The sequence below is a fragment of the Sabethes cyaneus genome, chromosome 3 (genome assembly GCF_943734655.1).
Source record: "Sabethes cyaneus chromosome 3, idSabCyanKW18_F2, whole genome shotgun sequence".
Taxonomy (NCBI): Eukaryota; Metazoa; Arthropoda; class Insecta; order Diptera; family Culicidae; genus Sabethes; species Sabethes cyaneus.
Window position 1 is genome coordinate 88,457,001 of NC_071355.1, and position 20,468 is coordinate 88,477,468.

Here is a 20,468-nt window from a genome sequence, read left to right on the forward strand (position 1 = left end):
CTTTAATTGTGTTTCTCCGTATACATTGCTAGGTTGCTAGGTGAAAAAACGTTGTAGCGCAACTATGGAAATGAGCGTCTATAGTTGTGCGCTGGAACTGCGCGTATAGTTGAGTTACATTTTAGAAAATCGGCATTTTAGTAAGTAATGCTTTTATTTTAAATGGCGTAGACTAACTACCGATACCCCTAAGAACTTGCTTTATATAATAAACGTAATTGTTTTATTTAAAATGCTACGGTGACGAAAATATGCATTGATAATGAATAGTAGCACAACTATTGGTACTACCACAACTATTGGATCAATTACCCTATTTAAAAAATTCGAGATCAGCCATTTCTCCAGTAACCTCCAATGGACCTTTTTCGATTTTCTCGGACATCGCGTATCTCAAAATTTCATAACTTTGGACCAAGCATCATGGAATACCAATTAGAAATACGAGTAGACTTTCTCAGCAATTTAGGAGAAATATTACCTGGAAAAAGTTTTTCATAAAATTTTCCCCGGTGATGGAAAACTTGAAACAAACGTTGGAATATAACTTCGTTTATATCTACTACATAACAAATTTAATAAAACTTGTTTCTTATTGGTCAATTCGTGACCTTTGAGTGATAAAAAATTATGAAAGTATTATTTTTCGTTTTTGAATAATAGCCGAAAAACTAATTTGTAACCAGGCTTCTGTTTGCTCATCTTTTTTCGACAAGGTGGTGAGCATGGCATGCTCTTTTTGCTTCGATTTCGGTTTTTGAACTACACCGCCTTAGCCAAGCTGAATATGTAAGGGCCAGCCACGTAATGCTATTGCTGAGTTATGCATTTCTAAATCTTTTGTATTCGTCATAAGACTGCTACTCCGTTGGTAGCTAAAGCGCTCTTTGGCTACCAAACGACCTTTATCACCATAATTACAACAAAGTTTACTTCAGGAATATTGTAGACAATCCTGCAAGTATCCCATACATACCGTTTTCAGTTCTGCTTAACAGATGCGGTAAAGTCTAAAGAGCAAAATCGTAGCAAAAGGTGTGCCTCAAGCCTATTTAGTGATGGTTTTGGGTTTGCTAGTCCACCATAGCGAACGATTAAATGATTGCGATTTGCTCAATGACCTTGAGAGCAAGTATTTGTAAAATTTCGGCAGGAAGATAAAAGAGATAAAAAAGACGGTGCTCTTGGCAGGCAGAACAAAGCAGCAAAGCACCGCAAAAGAAAAAATCTTCTTCATTTTTTGAAGGAGGTAAAGTCCGATAGAGAAAAAGCAAATCGATTCTTCTGTGATTTCCAGTAAAACGCTGAAAATTGATATTATTTTCAGCTTCGGCGCGCAAAACAGTGCTATCAGGTGAGGGAGAGCTAACCGAAGACCCTCTCGTATACTGCTGGAACGGTAAATGATTCTACCCGTAAATAGGTCGGATTTAGTTAAAGCCAGGTTGAAACTACTCAAAATGCCCTTAAAGTGTACACATTCAAATTTTGGGTAAAAAATTCAGCCAATTTTGGCTGCTTGCTACCGATAATTGAATTATTCTCTGTGACAAATAACGCGATTTCAAGTTCTTACTACCAATTTTTTGGTTGAAAAACTACTCAAAATCTGAGTTTGTACACTTTAACCTTCCGTTACTCGCGCTGTTGTATGTCGAAAGTGTGCTACATTGTAGATTTTTGAATACCATTTTGTTTTAAAGTGACAGATCGATGTCAAACCAATGCGTATTCTTTAATAAACTTATTATGAACAAAATGACATAATTATTAAATAGATCAATGCTTTAAATTGTTCAAACGATGCAAGCGCGGTACGAGGGGTACCGCAATTGGTCCTTACTGGAATTTTCTCTCGCTTCTTCATAAGGGAAAATGGTTTCTGTATCCAGTACAGTTATTCATCAGTTGATGATCATTCCGCAGGTGTGAAAAAGTTCATAATTTCGTGGCCCAGCAAACCACAAATCGTATAATAATGTGTGAAAATCATCTTAAATATCGCTAAACAAACTCGAAATCGTACATAAAGCTTAATAAAGCGCACCCTAGTTCACATTTATTCGTACAAAATGATAGTAACTGATTCACATACGATTTTCGTCACAGAATTGTATAGCATTATGGAACTAATCATGTTGAGTCGGATTTCATCGTATACAAATACTTATGAATGTGAATTGTTTTCATATAATTTGCAGTACGTATATCGCCTGCAAAACAGTACGCATATGCTAGTTTCATGCATCGAATGCGATTTTTCTAGATATATATCGGTACATATATCATATTTGTTACTTTGATATATGTACGAAAATGTTTGCTGGGGGCTTCAGGCCGCTAGTATATGGGTCAATTTTCTGATTGTGTTATATCTACGGGTTCTGTTTTTTGTAAGGACTTGTTTTCAGAAAATGTTGTAATAGACTGGTAATAGACGCTAGGCTGATGAACGGAAGTTTCAAATTTTCTCACTATATGTCATTACTGTGCGGAAAACTTTCTAAACAGTCTTACCCACGCGAATTAAAACGCCATATCAGCCCTGCTTTCCAAGTTTCCAACAGCAGAAATGCAACCCTACTATGTTCTATTTCTATGTGAAAAACATCTAAGAAAACATGATAACTTCTAGAAAAAATCTAGTCAATAGAATGTTATTTCATTTAGAAACGATAAAATGATCTTGACGCGATAAAATAAAAAGTTGACGCGATAAAATGAAGTTGACGCGAGTAACGGAAGGTTAAGAGCATTTTGAGTAGTTTTAACCTAGCTTTAACTAAATCCGACTTATTTAAAGGTAGAATCATTTAAGAGTGTGGTATTGATTTAATATAGCCGTTAATTTTTAATTTCTTTAAATCAATTATTTTGCCCTTTGTAAAGCTTGTAATGAAACAAATAAAGTGTGGCTGAAAAATGTACGTACTATCGAGGCAAAATGTACGTATTATCGAGGATACGTATTATGGAGGGTACGTACTATCGAGGGTACGTATAACGAGGGTACGTACTATCGAGATATACATGTAGCGCTAAAAAACGCGTAAAAAGTGACTTAACTGTAACTTTTATTTTTTCTTGCATGAATTTTTATAACTAAACTTTTTTTTATATTTACAATCGCCTCACTCATTGGTATCGATATGAGATTTTTTTCGGCTCCGCCTTAAAACCTGCAGCACATATTTAGAGCAACTGCACGTTAAATACCCCTATTACCTTCAACAAAAGTTATTGTTATTGCCAGACATTTGTGCTATGCCAGCCAACTACAACCGTAGCTATTTGCAGGCTTGTGTCTAGATTTGCTCAACTATACCACTCTGCAATTAGTGACGAATGTGTGCATTAATTAATCGAATCGTTCATGAACCGGTTGACAGATAACAACAATTGCATCTAGAACAACGACGATGACGACGACGACGAGATAACGGGAGGTGACCTGTAACCATCCAGACAAGCAAGCAATCGGTAATTTAATTGTTTTCCGCCCGGCTAGTTTGCAAATTGGTTAAACGCAGCAGCCAACTTATCAAATTAATGGCTAGTGATCAGTTCCGTTGTTACTTGCTGAGAAAGGTTGTCTGTCGACGATGGTGATGCGTATTTTGACTGACACATAATGGTAGTGCCCACAAACTAACAATCACTGATACTTGGTAATATTTACATTTGTAATGAAGATTATTTCCTAGTAAGGTTTATGAATATTAATTTTTTTCTAATCGAATGCATATCGTCTGGTAGTATGTAAATTTGTACTTACTCGGTCACTTTGCTCATATCAAGTGGTAAAATGTAAATTGGTATGCATATATGATTAACTTTTTTTTGAAACCTTTTATCACACTCTGCACAGTGTATGTTCATACGGTATAGGCACTATAGGTTTCTAACAGAATGAAACGTAAAGCATTTTCAGAGATCAATAGTTTGAGATTTTAATATTTAATGTTAATTTTAATGTATGAAGTTGCTTACGATTTGATTCCACTACTGATGAATAGTGGAATTAAACCGCGAAAAAGATTTTTTTCTTTATTTGTCGACGTTTGTAAAATTGTATATTCAGGCTTATGTGTCTAATGTCTTACCATGCATCTACGTATCTTTTTTTTAAGATTTTAGGATTATTACGGATAATTTTTGGTATCGGTTTTATGAGGGAACAGTTAAATATACGACAAAATGGTGAAAAATGCACGATGAAAAAGATTAAGCTCTTCAATAGCAGTTTTTATTGCAGCCGTTCTAACACTTACATTAGTGTTACATGTGTTTACAATCATTAACATCAGATAACTTGATGCTCAACCATTACTCAAAATCATAATCAGAATGTCAGAACCCGTGGTAACTAGTGGTCAGTGCACCATGCTGATATGCTCTTTCGATAAGCGGATTAATTGTAAAGCCAAATGTTCTAACCTCAATTCCTATGCTTTGCTCTCTGTTCTTCCATGCAGGTGAAAACTGGAACGGTGTGCATCTAGATGAATTCGCTGGCTGCGAGAGTAATCTTGCGGCTAACCGCCAGACCCGCATGCTAGCAGATCTGGCGCTGGTTGGCTGCTACAACAAAACGTACATGCCATCGGCAGAGCGCGACCGCATCATGCTGGCCAGTGCCAAGCGCAACCTTGCCGCCATGTCCTATTTTGGGTTGACCGAGTATCAGAAAATCTCGCAGTACATCTTCGAGGAGACGTTCAATTTGCGTTTCGCCATTCCGTTCGAGCAGCATAACAATACCGTGTCGACTAGCACCATGAACGGACTGACGGCCGACCAGCGAGCCCGGATAGATAAGCTAAATGCACTCGACATCGAGCTGTATGCATTCGCGAAGAAATTAATGTTCCAAAGGTAAGGCCCATTTATCGTTGCTTCGTTTGATTCGATTTTTACACTTCCTGCTCTCAGGGGGAATGTTGCTTCCAATTTGGGGTACAACAATTAAGTTAAATAGGGCAAAAGTGTTAGAGTTGAGGTACCTACGATATTATAGTTGAAATTACATCTAAATTCTAGTACTTTTTTTCTGCGTTACTGTGATATGTATGTATGTATGTATGTATATGTTACCATCGAATCTTATCCATTGTAAGCAAACAATTTGTCAATGACAATTTAAATGCAAAGAAAATCATTTGCATTTTGAAAAATATATTGTCGTAGATGACGACTTATGACAAATATTTGCAAAACAAGTAGGGGAAAGTTATACAATGTACACTGCCAGGGCAACATGCCCCAATTCGTTTTTTCCTCTTTAGATTTTTCTAAAGCAGCATTTGATACTTTTAGATTTTTCTAAAGCATCATTTGATACCATTTCACACAAGTCGCTTTGTTCAAAACTATGCTCGATGCTCTGTCAAAGCTCAGTTTCGCTGATCAATTCACATTTGTTGAATAGACATAGACCTCAATCGGTTTGCTATTTAGATAATTTATCTGCGCCACTATCAATTGTTTCGGGTGTGCCACAAGGTGCAGTATTAGGTTCTATACTGTTCACCTTGTATATTAATGATCTACCACATTTACATATAGCGTTTTTGTTTTTTAACCTGGGTTTCTTCCAACCGACCACTAAATACACGCACATTTTCGCGAGCATAAACAAATGTTTTCGGGTTGTCAGTGTATTGTTTATTGCGAGGTTGAAACTGTGAAAAAACTCAGTGCGAACCCGTCGCCTAAAAAGTGCAACCCAGAGGGAAATTAAATTCAACCTGAGTGACAAAACAAATGTTTTGACAGCCGTTCGATTGGAACTAGAGCAATACTAGGTTGAATCTAAACAAAAACAAAAACGGTAATAGAAATTAATGTTTTTGCCAATGATGTGCAAATTTACTTTGGTGTTACGAACTTTGCCAAACAAGAAGGAGGAGAACAAGTAGCCAAAGAAAATCTGGTCATATTCGCAGAATGGGCACAGAAAAATTCTCCCAAACTTAAAGCTTCTAAGCCTCAATCCATTTGCTTGTCAAGGCGTAACCTAATTACAGTAAAACCTTGTGCCTAATAACTGCCAATTACAATGTAAGGAAACCGTATCAAGTTTGGATTAGTCCTTCATAGTGATTTGGAGTGGGATTTTTTCGTACTACAACAGTGTGGTAAAATATATGCGGCGCTTCGCTCTCCTCGTCTCACTTAACTCTAGAATAAAATTAAAGCTCTTAAAACCATTTACTTTCCCTTACTAATGGCTTGTGAAATTGTACTTAGCCAAATATCCGCTTTCAGTAGACTAAAAGTTCTTCTTAAATGATGTGTTAGATTTACATTTAATTGAAATCAATATTCAAGCATGAATTAATTGGTTATTCACTTAATGGTTTTACCAAATACAAGTTTGTGATGACTTTACACGGAATTGCTTGTGAATAATTACCGCAGTATTTGTATTCCAATCCTACAGGGGTTAGACAAAATGACCGGGACAGGCAAAATTTTTACCAAATTCAAATAATCATTACTTCTAAAAAAGACATATATAGATGCAACCAGTTGCATTGGTCTACGAACATTTTTTTTTAGTTTTTTAAAGTCCTCGGAGATTTGTGGATGCCAGAGGACACCGGAGAATCCCAGCCGAATCCAGGAGACGTCTGCACGTTTCTCGATCTTGGGCTGCCGATCTCCAGTCGTCCCTAACACCCCTTGCTCTAGCATCCACATCCTGGTCTCTCATCCGGCATTCTGACTACGCGGCCAGCTTATTGAAGCCTGCCGTATTTTAGTTACTTCACTCTAACCCCATCTTTATATACCTATTATATTTCATGATTCATGCGCCACACTCTTTCGTCTAATATGCCGCCAAGAATTGATCGCAGGATTTTACGCTTAAACACACCAAGAGCTTCGGTCGCTCTCTTTCAATGTCCACGCTTCGTGGCCGTAGAGTACCGCCGGGAGAATTAGCGTCTTATAGAGCGCGAATTTTGCACGGAGTTGCACGCTACGGGACCTCAGCTGGCTACGTAACCTATAGAAGGCGCTGTTGGCAGCCGTTATCCGCCTTTTTACTTCACGACTCGCATCATTGTCATATGCCACTAACGTACCAAGGTAAACAAATTCGTCGATCACTTCAAAAGTATCTCCATCTATCACCACCGCAGCTCCAACACGCGAAGGGTTTTGATACAATTTATGGTAAACCCTATCCTCACAACTTTATTCTTAAGATGCGTGTACGCTTCTTCCACAGTTCTACGGTTAACACCGATGATATCGATGTCGTCCGCAAACCCAGGGAGCATATGAGATTTCGTGATGATGGTACCGCTTCTCTGCACGTCTGCCCTTCGCATGGTACCTTCCAATACAATGTTGAAACGCCACCTTGCTTCAAACCTTCTAAGGTCACAAACGAGTCCGATGTCTCACCCGCTACCGCGCTTGATTTTGAACCATCAAGGGTAGCACGTATAACTGAAATTAGGTTTGCTGGAAAACCATGTTCTAGCACAATCTGCCACAGCTCATTTCGTTTAACTGAATCGTACGCTGCCTTGAAGTCTGTAAACAAATGGTGAGCCTGGAAGTTGAATTTCCGGAATTTATCGAGGATTTGTCGTAAGGTGAACATTTGGTCCGGTGTGGAGCGTCGCTTTCGAAAACCGCACTGGTATTCGCCAACCAAGCAACCTGCAACGGCCTCAATCTGACAAATAGGATGCGGCAGAGAATTTTGTATGCAGAACTGAGAACTGCATTCGAGTCGACGGCCCTTTTCGTAAATAGGGCATATGAGACATTCCAACCAGTCCGTGGGTAATTCTTCCTCAGTCCATTCCCTTAGTATAACCTGATGGATTGCACAATACAGCCGGTCGCTCACGAATTTCAAAAGTTCGGCAGGAATGCCTCAGCTGCTTTACCGTTTTCAGCTCTCTCGCTGCTTTTCTAACCTCGTTCAAAGTTGGTGGACCCACGGCTTGTCCATCATCCTCAATCGTTATCCCATTTCTGTTAACCGCTCCATCTTGTTCACCGTTCACCAATGCATCGAAATGTGATTTCCAACTCCTAGTTACCTCCGATCTTTCGGTATCAAGTTCCCCTCCTAGTCGTTGAACATGACAGGTGTGGGCACGGTCCGGTTCTTGATTCCGTTGAACGTATTAAAGAAGCCTTTCGTATCGTACCTCTCGAAGCACTTCTTCACCTTCTTAACCGTTATGTGTGCGACAGGGTACCCGGGTACCTTTTCAGTTTTAAAATAGTTATAACTCATTCAATTTAAAACATACGTCATTGAAATTTTGCGACATCGTAATCGTTGATCTTAAGTAATTGAGGTTTTTTGGTGCATATCCATAAAGGGGTTTAGCAATGAGAGTCACTTGAATTTTTTTATTACGTAGGAGGGCGACAAGGGTACCCGGGTACCCATGATTTGCTATCTTCATAACTTTAGTTATGTTGAACCGATTTGGATGAAACCGGTGGCATTTGATTCGTACATTTATCTAGTTTTGATTAGATAAAACGTTTGGCCATCAAATGACAAGTAGTTCCCGGGAATCGGTAATTCCGGAGCAACATCCGGTAAAATGTGGGAAGCCGCATGTTTTGAAAGAATATCAGCTTTCAGTAAACCTATTAGCTTTGAACTTGACACTGTGGACCCTTTTTTCATCTAATTATATAAATTGGTGACTTTAGATCGCATTGGCCACTCCAGAATTTGGTTCCTGTAGGGATACAGATGGCGAGTTGGGTGCCTAATCCAATATTAGAATTGGTTTAGCGGATCTTTTAGATGTTTTGAACTGAAATGGTCAGTTTAGTACTGATTGATAATTTCGGTACTGGTTCCAAATGTATAACGGATGGTTCTACGTTTTGAACGGTTCTGATAATGCTAAGCATTATCTTGAATCCTGCGGTATCATCTGTGACCCCGTAGAAACCATTTTCGAAATAACCAATCAAAATACATCGAAATGTAAAAAATACCGAACTAATTCCAAGAACTTTGATACCCATATTGCTAGGTTTAACCTCCAATCCTGGACTGGCCACCCATTACCCCACAGGAACCTACTCCGGAATGGCCAACCTGATTCATCTCATTATATGAAATAGTACATTGTATGAATTTTTAGAGTTTTTATATCCGCATGACTGATTTTCCTGCAATACAATCATTTCTCTTCCTCACAGCGGACACTCTGTCGGAATTCCGGATTTTCGGGCCCCGTATGTCTTTTAGTGGCCAAATGGCCAAATGATTCAAAACTAGATAAATAAACGAATCAAATGACACCTATTTCGTCGAAATCGGTTTAAAATTGTTGATGTTATAACAATATCAATTTTGGGTACCCGGGTACCCTTGTCGCCCTGCTAAAGGTGTTTTTTTTGTCGCACACATAACGGTTAAGGAAGCGATCCCAGTGCTGGCGTTTCTTACGACGGTGAAGAGATTCTGTCATTTCCGTAAAATCAGTCCTAATAACATCTTTTTCTATAGTGTTTTTAACAAATGGTCGAAACCATATCAATACGGGTGTCAAACTTCAGGATTATATGATTCAATGATACTGGAAGATACTCAATTTGGCATGGCGTAATAGGTTCCAGGTATCGCAGCGGAAATGATCCTTTTAGGACATAACTGAAACCACAATGATATGGGTATCAAACTACAATATTTTACAAGGAAATGACATTGAAAGCTTTTTAAGGTCCGCAATATGTCATAGGCACCAAGTAGCATAGTAGAATTTGATAAACTTGAAGACTTTACAAGCCTATGACACCGGTAGCTTTTTCCGATTCTCGACCTGCGATGATCATCATGTGTGCAGTGGTCGCCAAGGGGTCTGTCTGAGACATCCATTGAACCATATCAATACAGAGTGGGACAAGAGGTGAAGGGGAAAGAGTTCAAAATTAAGGAAGAGAGGATCATTGAAGCAACGCTTACCGCTTGGGTAAGAAGGAACAGTATATATATACCTATAAATAGGTATATTTATATTATAGAATCGAAAACTACTGGACCGATCGGCGTGAAAATTTGCATGTAAGGGTTTTTGGGGCCAGGGAAGGTTCGTATGATGGTTAGAGACCCCTACCCCCACTAAGAGGGGGGCTCCCATACAAATCTATATTTATAAAAATGGATTTCTGTCTGTCTGCCCGTATGTTCCTTATAGAATCGAAAACTACTGAACCAATCGGCGTGAAATTTGCATGTAGGGGGCTTTGGGGCCGGGGAAGGTTCTTATGATGGTTAGAGACTTCCCCCACTAAGAGGAGGGGGGGCTCTCATACAAATGAAACAAACATTTCTGTCTGTCTTTCCGTGTGTTCCTTATAGAATCTAAAACTACTGAACCGATCGGCGTGAAAATTTGCATGTAGAGGTTTTTGGGGCCGGGAAAGGTTCTTATGATGGTTTGAGACCTCTCTCCCCACTAAGAGGGGGGGGGGCTCCCATACAAATGGAATACAAATTTCTACATAACTAGAGAACTAATCAAGCAAATGGAACAAAATTTGGCATGTGGGTATTTTAGGAGACAAGATTTTTTTCTATGGTGCAGTTAGACCTCTCTCCTCTTTAGGAGGGGAGTTATGACCCCTCCCGCTTTAGGAGGAAGGCTCCCATACAAATGAAATACAAATTTCCTCATAACTCGAGAACTAATCCAGCAAATGGAACCATATTTGACATGTTGGTGTTTTTTGAGGCAAGATTTTTTTCTAATATGAATTTGGACCCCTTACCTTTTTAGGATGGGGGGGGGGGTTCCCTTACAAATAAAATACAATTTTCCTCATAACTCGTAAACTAATCAAGCAAATGGAACCAAATTTAGCATGTAGAGGGTTTTGGAGGCATGATTTTTTTTATGATGGTGTGAGACCCCTTACCCCTGTGGTATATAATTTTTGCGTAACTCAAATACTAATCGAACCCAAGAAATTTTAAACTCTTTCATAAAACATTAGTCAATAAGAAGACCACCAAAAACTATCAATAATAATATTAGATGATTCAGGGCAAGACGGCCACAGGCCGCGAGTGTTGCCGGTGACCTGCCATCGGAAGCGCCGGCCACTGCGCGGGCAGCTCTCCGTAGAGTTCACTTCTGTCTAGGTTTATTTATTTTCGTAGATCTACTAACCTCTATTACTTTCCTTGAGTTTGGTCACCCCTGCGAAATGGTACTTTCCACGAAAAGATTTTCCGTGATATGGTACATCCTGCGTTGGTTTTCCGCAAACTGGTATTCGGCGAAATGGTTTGTAATGATGGCGAATATTTAAATACTATCCGCTTTCTCCTTTACTGTGAGGAAAATTCGTATATTAAAACACCCGTTAACTCCTCAGAAACTTGCAAAACTCAAGCTTGTGACGAAGGTTATCCGAGATTCACGGTTTATGTACAACACAGTATAGTTTGTGGCAATCTCCGACTGAAGTACTAGACTTAATGATGGGCACTCACTTTCCGGGATCTTCCTCAGTTCATGCTGCTGCCAGCTCGGACTCTGATTGTGACATAGGATGTTCTCAAAGAAACTCTTCGGGATCTGAGGGAACAAAAGAGATTGCAACCAGAGTCGCAGGGATGGCTTTCACTAGGGCTAGGATGGAAAACGCAGTGAGATCCTTTCAACCTTTTAAATCGGCAGGTGCAGATGGGATTTTCCCAGCGCAGATTCAAAATGGAGAATCAGCGCTAATTCCATCTCTAATCGAGATTTTTAAGGCAAGACTGATACTAAATCATATTCCGTCTACATGGAGATTGGTAAAAGTTGTATTTATACCAAAACCAGGAAAACGTGACAAATCACATCCAAAAGCCTTCAGACCAATTAGTTTATCATCAGTATTGTTGAAAATTATGGAGGAGGTATTATATGAATACATTAAGTCTGAATACATGATCAGATATCCATTATCGAAACACCAGTTTGCTTACCAAGCTGGGAAATCTACAATCACAGCACTACACACGCTCGTGACAAAAATTGAAAAGTCTCTTTCAACGAAAGAAACAGCATTAGGCGCGTTTCTCGACATCGAAGGGGCGTTTGATAATGCTTCTTATTCATCAATGGTAAATGCGATGAAGAAAAGACAGTTTGATAACTGTATAGTCGAATGGATCCACAGTATGCTCACACATAGGCAAATCACCTCGGAGCTAGGAGGGCTCTCAACAACGGTGACTGCAACCAAAGGTTGCCACAAGGAGGGGTTCTTTCACCCCTTCTTTGGTCATTAGTAGTTGATGATCTTCTGAGAAGCTTAGAGGCAAAAGGTTTCGAAGTTGTGGGCTTTGCTGATGATTTAGTCATCATGGTTCGTGGAAAATTCGACGACGTGATATCGGATAGAATGCAAAGGGCCTTAAACCTTACACTATCTTGGTGTAGTAAAGAAGGCCTGGGCATTAATCCTTCAAAAACAACCATTGTTCCTTTCACTAGGAAGAGAAAACTGAAGTTACAGTCTCTGCACCTTGGGAAAGAAGAAATTAAATGTAGCGTCTCAGTTAAATATCTGGGAGTAATCCTAGACGCTAAATTATCTTGGAACGCACACTTAGATTCAATAATCAGCAAGGCAAACACTGCCCTATGGGTATGTTCAAAAATGGTGGGAAAAACATGGGGCCTCAAACCAAAAATGGTGTTGTGGGTCTACACCGCCATTGTGAGACCTAGGATAGCTTATGCTTCGTTGGTATGGTGGCCAAAAACTTCAGAAGCCACGGCTATTAAAAAGTTAAACAAACTTCAACGATTAGCATGCATGGCCATAACCGGAGCAATGAAAAGCACACCTTCGAAGGCTCTAGAAGCTATTCTCCACCTGCTACCTCTGAATCAACACGTTCAGTTAGAGGCTAAGAAAAGCGCCCTAACACTTAAACGATGGAAAACAATACTCGACGGGGATAAAATCGGACACTTGAGTATCCTGAAACTTCTACCTGTTGGCCCAGTTGCGGAAATGAACAGTGATTGGATGAAAGCTAGAACCAACTACGACATCCCATACACGGTGAACGAACCATTACGTTCGGCCTGGGACGAGGGGGGACCTAGCGTCCGCAGTGGTTCAATCAAGTTCTATACCGACGGATCAAAGGTGGGAGTCAAAACGGGTGCTGGAGTGTACGGCCCCAGAACTAGAATATCTATAGCAATGGGAGATTGGCCAACAGTTTTCCAGGCTGAGATAGCAGCTATAATAGAATGTGCAAACGTCTGTCTCAACAGCAAAAGAAACAATGGGGCATACCACAATAGTTCAAAATAATGGACGCAGTGGTGAGAGTACCCAACAGAAGAAGAAGAATGTGAGACTTAAAGTTTAACTTATCATCAATGATTACTCCAAGATACTTTAGTTCATTTACGCGATCAATAGTCCCACCATCAATTTCAACGTTTACGTCTGGTTTGGAGTTGGCTGAAATAATCATATATTTTGTTTTGCTAATGTTGAGCTTAAGCTGTTTAAATTTCAACCAATCCGAAAGATAATGTAAATCTTGGTTTAAATGTGTTGCAATTTCATTAGGGTCTTTAGCCGCAATAAATAGAACCGTGTCATCAGCAAACAAATTTATGTCGCAAAAGCGTAAAACTCGTTTCATGTCATTGATATAAATTATGAACAAAAGGGGCCCCAATACCCTTCCTTGCGGTACACCAAGTGTGTTGGCAATGGAATCAGAATTCAAATTATCAAAGCGAGTTTTCTGAGTTCTGTCACATAAATAGCTTTCAAACCATTTATATGCCATTCCTACAATACCAAATCGCTTCAAGGTTTGTAACAATAAGGGTCTAGAGATTGTTTCAAACGCGCGTTTTAGATCCAAAAATACAGCAAGAATATTTTCTTTAGCTTCGATTTTTTCTTTCCATTTTGCTAGTACCAGATTAAAGCAGTTTCACAAGAGTGTCCCTCTCGATAGCCTGATTGCTCTGGAATTAACAAATGATTACAGTTTAAATAATTCATTAGCTGGTCTTTGACAACAAGTTCTAGGATTTTCTCTAATGTGTGCAAAATGTTAATAGGACGGTACTCTTCGGCTTTATCCGTTCCATTAACTTTGGGAATAGGAATCACAAGTGATTCTTTCCAAACTTTAGCCACGTGACCAGTTTGCAACGATCCATTAACAAGATCCAGCAAGTCGCGTCCAATGACATGAAAGCAATCTTGTATTACTTTTGCGTGCGGATACTACCCAGTAAACAATTTGGTTTGTATATCTCGGAGATATCTGAGAGATACGAAATCATATCCACACGAAAAACTTATACTTCACACCATATAAGGACATATACGTACCAACGTGGAGGCAACATACGTGTCAAAATTTTGACAAGCATTAGTAATTTGATGCTGCATTCTATAGAACAGTTTCTGTAGCACGCAACTTAATACTCCTCAATATACGATTAAGATATAACTATTTAAATGTTACAATCATCTATACTGTTTTACAATTCACAGCCATAGTTAAGTTGTAAATGAGGACCCGCACGACTGCAAAACAACTTATTGTACACTTCGCTTTGACATACTCTAATCATTATGCAATTCCAATATAAAATTCACATGCATATTGTATTCGTCATGCACATGGGTATTGTGATTTGTTGTCTGCTACAGATTCAGTTTCGTCAGTTGGAAGAGAGGCGACGAGATGAGTGCCTCATCTTCATTCATTAAAAGCCGATCTTCGGTGCTGATGTACATCGATTCCCATGATGTGTCTTGTTTGTCTGTGTTAAGTTGTTCTTACGTTAAGCAAAAAAGTCAATTTATAAGTTTCTATAACGATCTTGTGTTATCTGGCTATGAACACTTTTGTTTCTTTACTTTCTTCTTCCGTCTCTTCCATCAATTAAAAAAAAACTACTGTTATAAAAATTAAAAAAAAAATGGAAAAGTTTGTAGAACAGCAGAGACATATCTGACACTACTTTTAACCGACCAGCGATCGCTGTCTTCGAATTTCAAATATGTTTGAATTATGTTTTAACTGAATTCTCGATCATGCTGGCTTACTACACCTGCAGGAAACAGAAGTGGAAGCTCGACCAATGCGGTGAGAAAATTCCTGCCATTTTGTATATCTGTTGATAGGTTCTCGCATGGAAAACAATGGCGTATATATGAAAAACCAGAATAGTTTTGGTTTCCTCGCTGAAACTTAGGATGAGGGTGAAAACGCCTAAAACGCTTGAATAAATCAAACCATCAAACCAAATATCTAATCAAAATCTATGACATCAAGCTATCAAGTTATGTTTTCAATATGGCCTAAGACTTTGCTCTGGAAATGGTCTATAGTTTTTTTTGTTTTTTTTATTTTTGCCTGTCATATCACGCAATGTATCTATACATACACAATTGTGAAATCGGCTAGTTATATAGAGTTTGATGATAATTCTTAGTTAGACACGGGTTGTTTCGAATCTGATTTGAATTCTAATATAAGGTGAACTTGCCCCGTTTGACCGTTGTTCCTACACACATTATGGGAAAAATAACCATCTTGGTTAGAACGTCCTTCGTATGGTAGTATACCTACGTTCTTCGTTTAGCAAACTCTCGCAGTATCTGATGGGAAAACTGCCATTAATTGAAAACAGCTAGAAGGAGGAGCACAAATGAGGGAAAACAAAAGCATTCTAATGGCGACCGAACACGCGACCGATTTGTTACGGTGGATGTTATACAACCCAACAACGCCGAACGGTGCAGGTTTTGTTGAGGTTGGCGGCTATTTATATGAAATAATTTCCTCAAGATGAGTGCTAATGGGTCCAGGAAATCGAGCGTGTGTGAACTGTTTGCCGCTTCTTAAATGCGCAGTTATTGGTAAGCGCTTCGGAAATTATTTCCAATGCTAAATCGATTATTCTGTGATAAATGAAGCGATTATTTGTCATATTACTTTGATATGATTGACCTTATTTTTTTATTTTTTTATTTGATGCATAATTTTTAAACGTATCCTTCTCTTTCTTTTTCAGATTCGAAAGACTTAAAGCCAAAGATAATGATTTTAACGTAAGATTTTCGCATTTGGGCAACCTAGGAGTTAAGAGCGGTGTTACCGAGTTCAATTGGGACAGTAACATTGACGAGTCACCCAGCAGTGAGCATCACTGATACGGAAAGTTTGGGAGTCATACCGAAGCGACATTCCCGCACAAATCGCCATACCAGTTGGTTTTGAAAACGTTGCCATCACGCCGTTTCCGCAATCGCCTTGCTATGCCACCCGCGTCCCTGACCGTTAACAGCGATATCATCCCATTGTCTTGCATTACTGATGTTCCCGCCGAAAGTCCCCCGCCGACAAGGATGACAGCGGGCGCTACTCCAATGTCCTATAATCTCAAATTTCACGCTTCCACTAGTCCGAATAAAAGGAAGCATATCCAACGTCCACGACCGCAGAATCGCGATGATGGAAGACGGTCCTTCACACTTAGCAAGCAACAGATAACAATGCAAACGCTGCGCGATGGTCCCCCGTCAAAGACATGGAAGTTGAGCAACAACAGCAGCAACTAGTGATGCTGGATAGTCATAGAAAGTTAGCTCCGAGTGTTGTTTGCATACTGATTTTAGCATTTTTTAGTACTGACGCAGAATGTGAGTATTATATCTAATACATACATACACAAGCAACATTGTTTCATAATAGCTTAAGAAGTAAGAATAAACATAATACACCCATGAAAAGTGTATTAAAACATCACTAACATGTTCCATAGCTGTCGAAAGAAAAGTCTCGATTTTAATTAATTCTATACATGGTGCATAAAAACGAGGGTCAAATGCGCATTAAAACGAATGTATGCTCTAAGAATAAAAAATTCGTTTTTGTTAGCACTGCTCATTAAACGATAATTGCGTGTTCTGAAAAAAATTTAATTAATCTACCTATCGACAGAAGGCAACTTTGTTATCCATCATATCTTATAACTTTTGCAGTATTTTCGACAAAAAACGGTTATGATTTCACTAGAAAAAAAATTAATTAAAGCTCACAGACCAACTTCTATTGCATCGAGCTCAGCTCTGAAAACTGAGAACAAGTTTTTTGAGCCTGTTTGAAAAACAACTTCGATTCGATTTGATTACAAATCCTAGTTGATTACTGTTGAACTATTAGTGTATATGACAATTGCGAGGCTAGCGCTACGATCATATTGAATCGGTCTCTTCTCTTTTCTGGGGGGGCTCCGAAGCCGCAAGGTTACCGAGTCGGCCTTTGACAAGCGAGTGATCGCTGGTTTGAATTTTAGTAGAATCAAGCCATTCGATGTCAAGTGACTTTAGCATGGGATTATGCTCAGGCCCCCTCATTTCATTTATCTTCCTTCATGCTGAATTCTAAATTTCCTCGCCCGGGACAGCCATAATGTGGGATAGTACTGGCAATGAGGAATAAGTGGATAAAGTAGTTCAAGCTTTGAAGGAAGGGTAAACCCCAATACACACAAGCACGTGTAAAATTTAATAAGCATTTCGCTCATTCAATAGCGATTATAGCAAAAAGAAATGCTGTGCAGGTCATATATGCTGTGTATACAGCAAACACAGTGATGAGTCCACACAGGAAAAAAAATCGGTCTCTTCCAGTCAAGATTCGAAAATATGATGACTGGTTTGTTAGACCAGTGTCATACCTCGAGGGCAACTGGGAGATTAATGCGTCGTCTAGTAATCAATCGAGTTTGCTTACAGTTCTTTGTTTGCATTGTATTGCGTCCTCGCTGAACGTTTTAAAGTAGATCAAATTGAGAGAAAAGATACGTAACGACTATTTCAGTTTCCTAATCTAAACTAATCTAAATCAGCTTGGCTAGGTATACAATTAGGACAAAGTTTCCGAGATAAGAAACATGCCTATACAAGCAGATAGACGTCAAAGTCCCATAACCAGTGTGTCCATATCAGGTCCATTTATTCCACAATTCGAATTCGTCTGCGAATGTTAACTAAAATAAAGTGGACCGTAATTCCACAATGAAACCATCGAAAGTTGTTTTTGTCGATACTCAATCTAATCTCCAAAAAAAGCCGAAGCAACGAACATGTGTATGAGGTTTGATTTACGATCGTTCAAATTAAAACAGGATGTCGCGACGCTTCAAGCAACGTGTTAGAAATATTAATTAAACGATACGGCTCAATTAATTGAAGCAATTATCATCATTTCGTTATTCGTCTGTCATGTTAACTGCGCCAATTGGCTGTGTAGATATCTTGTTTATGTTGAGTGAAAAATGTTGGCCGAGTCTCATGCTAATGCTGATAAGAACATTGCAATTTGCATATTGTAATTATCTTCTCACCGATGTGCTCAGTGTAAAAACTATCGCTTTGGTGCTGTACCCGAACTTCTGCGGGTGATCTGTATGTATATGTTAGTAGAGGAACCAAAATACCCAGATTCTGCTATGCATGCTGTAGAAGTTGAGCGCATTTGATTAGGAATTTGACGATTTACCCATTTCCTCCCAGCGTTCTGGTGCAGCCGACGTGCTACGCTAAGCGGCTGATTATAAATTCGACTATGCCAAATGCCATGCCAAAATAATACACTGGATGTGATATTAATAATAATCAGACCAACAAGCATCTTTAAAACGATCAACAGAATCAGGAACCGGACTGTGCCAGCTCCTGTTATTTGCAACGACAAGAAGGGAATCTGATTATCGAATGATCGTAAGTTGCCAGGTGTTGGAGATAACATTTTAATGTACATACTACTGAATGGTAAATAAGATGGAACTGTCTACAGAAACATGATAACGATTGAGGATGACGAATAAGCTATGGATTCACCAACAAGCAGCTAGAGAGCTGAAACGGTAAAGCAACTGGAAAGGACGGCATCACCGTCGAACTGTTGAAAATCAGTAGCGAATGTGCAATCCGTCAGGGTATTCCGAAGGTACGAACTGACGAAAAATTGTCTACGAGCTGGTTGGAGTTCTACATATGCCCAATTTACTAAAAGGACCGTCGACTCGAATGCAGCAATTATCGAAGAATTGCTCTGCTCAATTGTGCACACAAAATTCTCTCCCACATTCCGTTTCATAGGCTAACGTCATAGCAGGAATACTCTATTGGCGAATACCAGTGCGTTTTCTGAGAGGGACGCTCCACAATGGATCAAAATGTTCACCTTGCAACAAATGCTCGATAAATTCCAGGAATTTAACTTGCAGACCCAACAAACACCGAAGCTGAATTAAAATGCTACTGATTTAGTTACAGCTGATTTAAGTCTGAATACAGGTGGTAGACGCTGAATAAATTTAAGTGTTTAAACAGCCTTTTGCCTGTCGCCAGAACAGGTTCTCGTCTACAGCCCGGGCGTCGTTGGCTAGCCTGCGTCGTCATGAGCCTCTGGGTCTACTTCTTCTACGCTGTACATGTGGATTCCAGTCGAGTGCTTCTCTGCAAACCTCGTTCGCCCCGAATAATGTATCGCTGGCACCGGTTAATGAATACCTGCAGTTTTTGCGTTGTCTCCGCTGAGACGCACCACGTTTCGCAGGCATATCGCAGGCAATCCTCGATTTGGTCTACTGTCAATTGCTCCAACTAATATCTCATGCATAATGATGCGAAACAGAAGCGGTGATAAAATGCAGCCCTGTCTCACGCCAGCAGTAACCCTTATGGGGTCGGACAAGACGCCGTCGTGCAAAACCTTGCACGGGAACGCCTCGTACTGAGCTTCGATGAGATGGACTAGCTTATCTGAAACTCCTCTATGCCTAAGAGCGCCCCAAATGTTTTGCAACACCAGCAGAAGGGAGTACTGGAATTTGTTGATCTGGTCCGATATAATGCGGAGCGTTGTGATATGGTCTACACATGATCGGCCAGTACGGAATCCAGCTGGCTGCCGCCGTAGAGCAGCGTCGATCTTCTCCTGGGTCAAGTTGAGGATTACCTTACAGAGTACTTTGAGTAATACAGAGCAACGTGATGCCACGCCAATTACCGCACTCAGTTAGGTCTCCTTTCTTAGGGATTTTGACCAATATGCCCTGCATCCAGTCCACCGGAAAAGTTGCGGTTTCCCATATATTGCTGAAAAGCTGATGCATCATCTGGGCTGACAAAGATGGGTCAACTTTGAGCATCTCGGCTGAAATACAGTATATCCCTGACGCTCTATTGGATTTCATACTCTCGATGGCTGCTTCAATTTCATCCAGCGATGGTGCCTCCGAGTTCACGCGATTTATTCGATGAACTGTAGGCGTCATACGTTGCTGGTTTAGTTGGTCTCATTTGACATTTGAAACTCGGAAGAGTTGTTCAAAATGTTCAGTCCATCGCTCAAGCTGTTCTGTACGGTCAGTCAATAGCTGACCAGCTCTGTCCTTTAGCGGCAT

General features: G+C 39.7%; 1 protein-coding gene across 1 annotated transcript in view; it reads left to right on the forward strand.

Moving 5' to 3' along the window:
- LOC128741379 (heparan-sulfate 6-O-sulfotransferase 1) overlaps positions 1-16,769 on the forward strand; it is a 56,695-nt gene extending 39,926 nt beyond the window's left edge. Inside the window, exons 4-5 of the mRNA XM_053837163.1 lie at positions 4,476-4,875; positions 16,065-16,769. Of these exons, the coding sequence (XP_053693138.1) occupies positions 4,476-4,875; positions 16,065-16,203 (539 nt within the window). The 3' untranslated portion in view covers positions 16,204-16,769. The remainder of the gene's footprint in view (positions 1-4,475; positions 4,876-16,064) is intronic.
- The last annotated feature ends 3,699 nt before the right edge of the window (positions 16,770-20,468 follow it).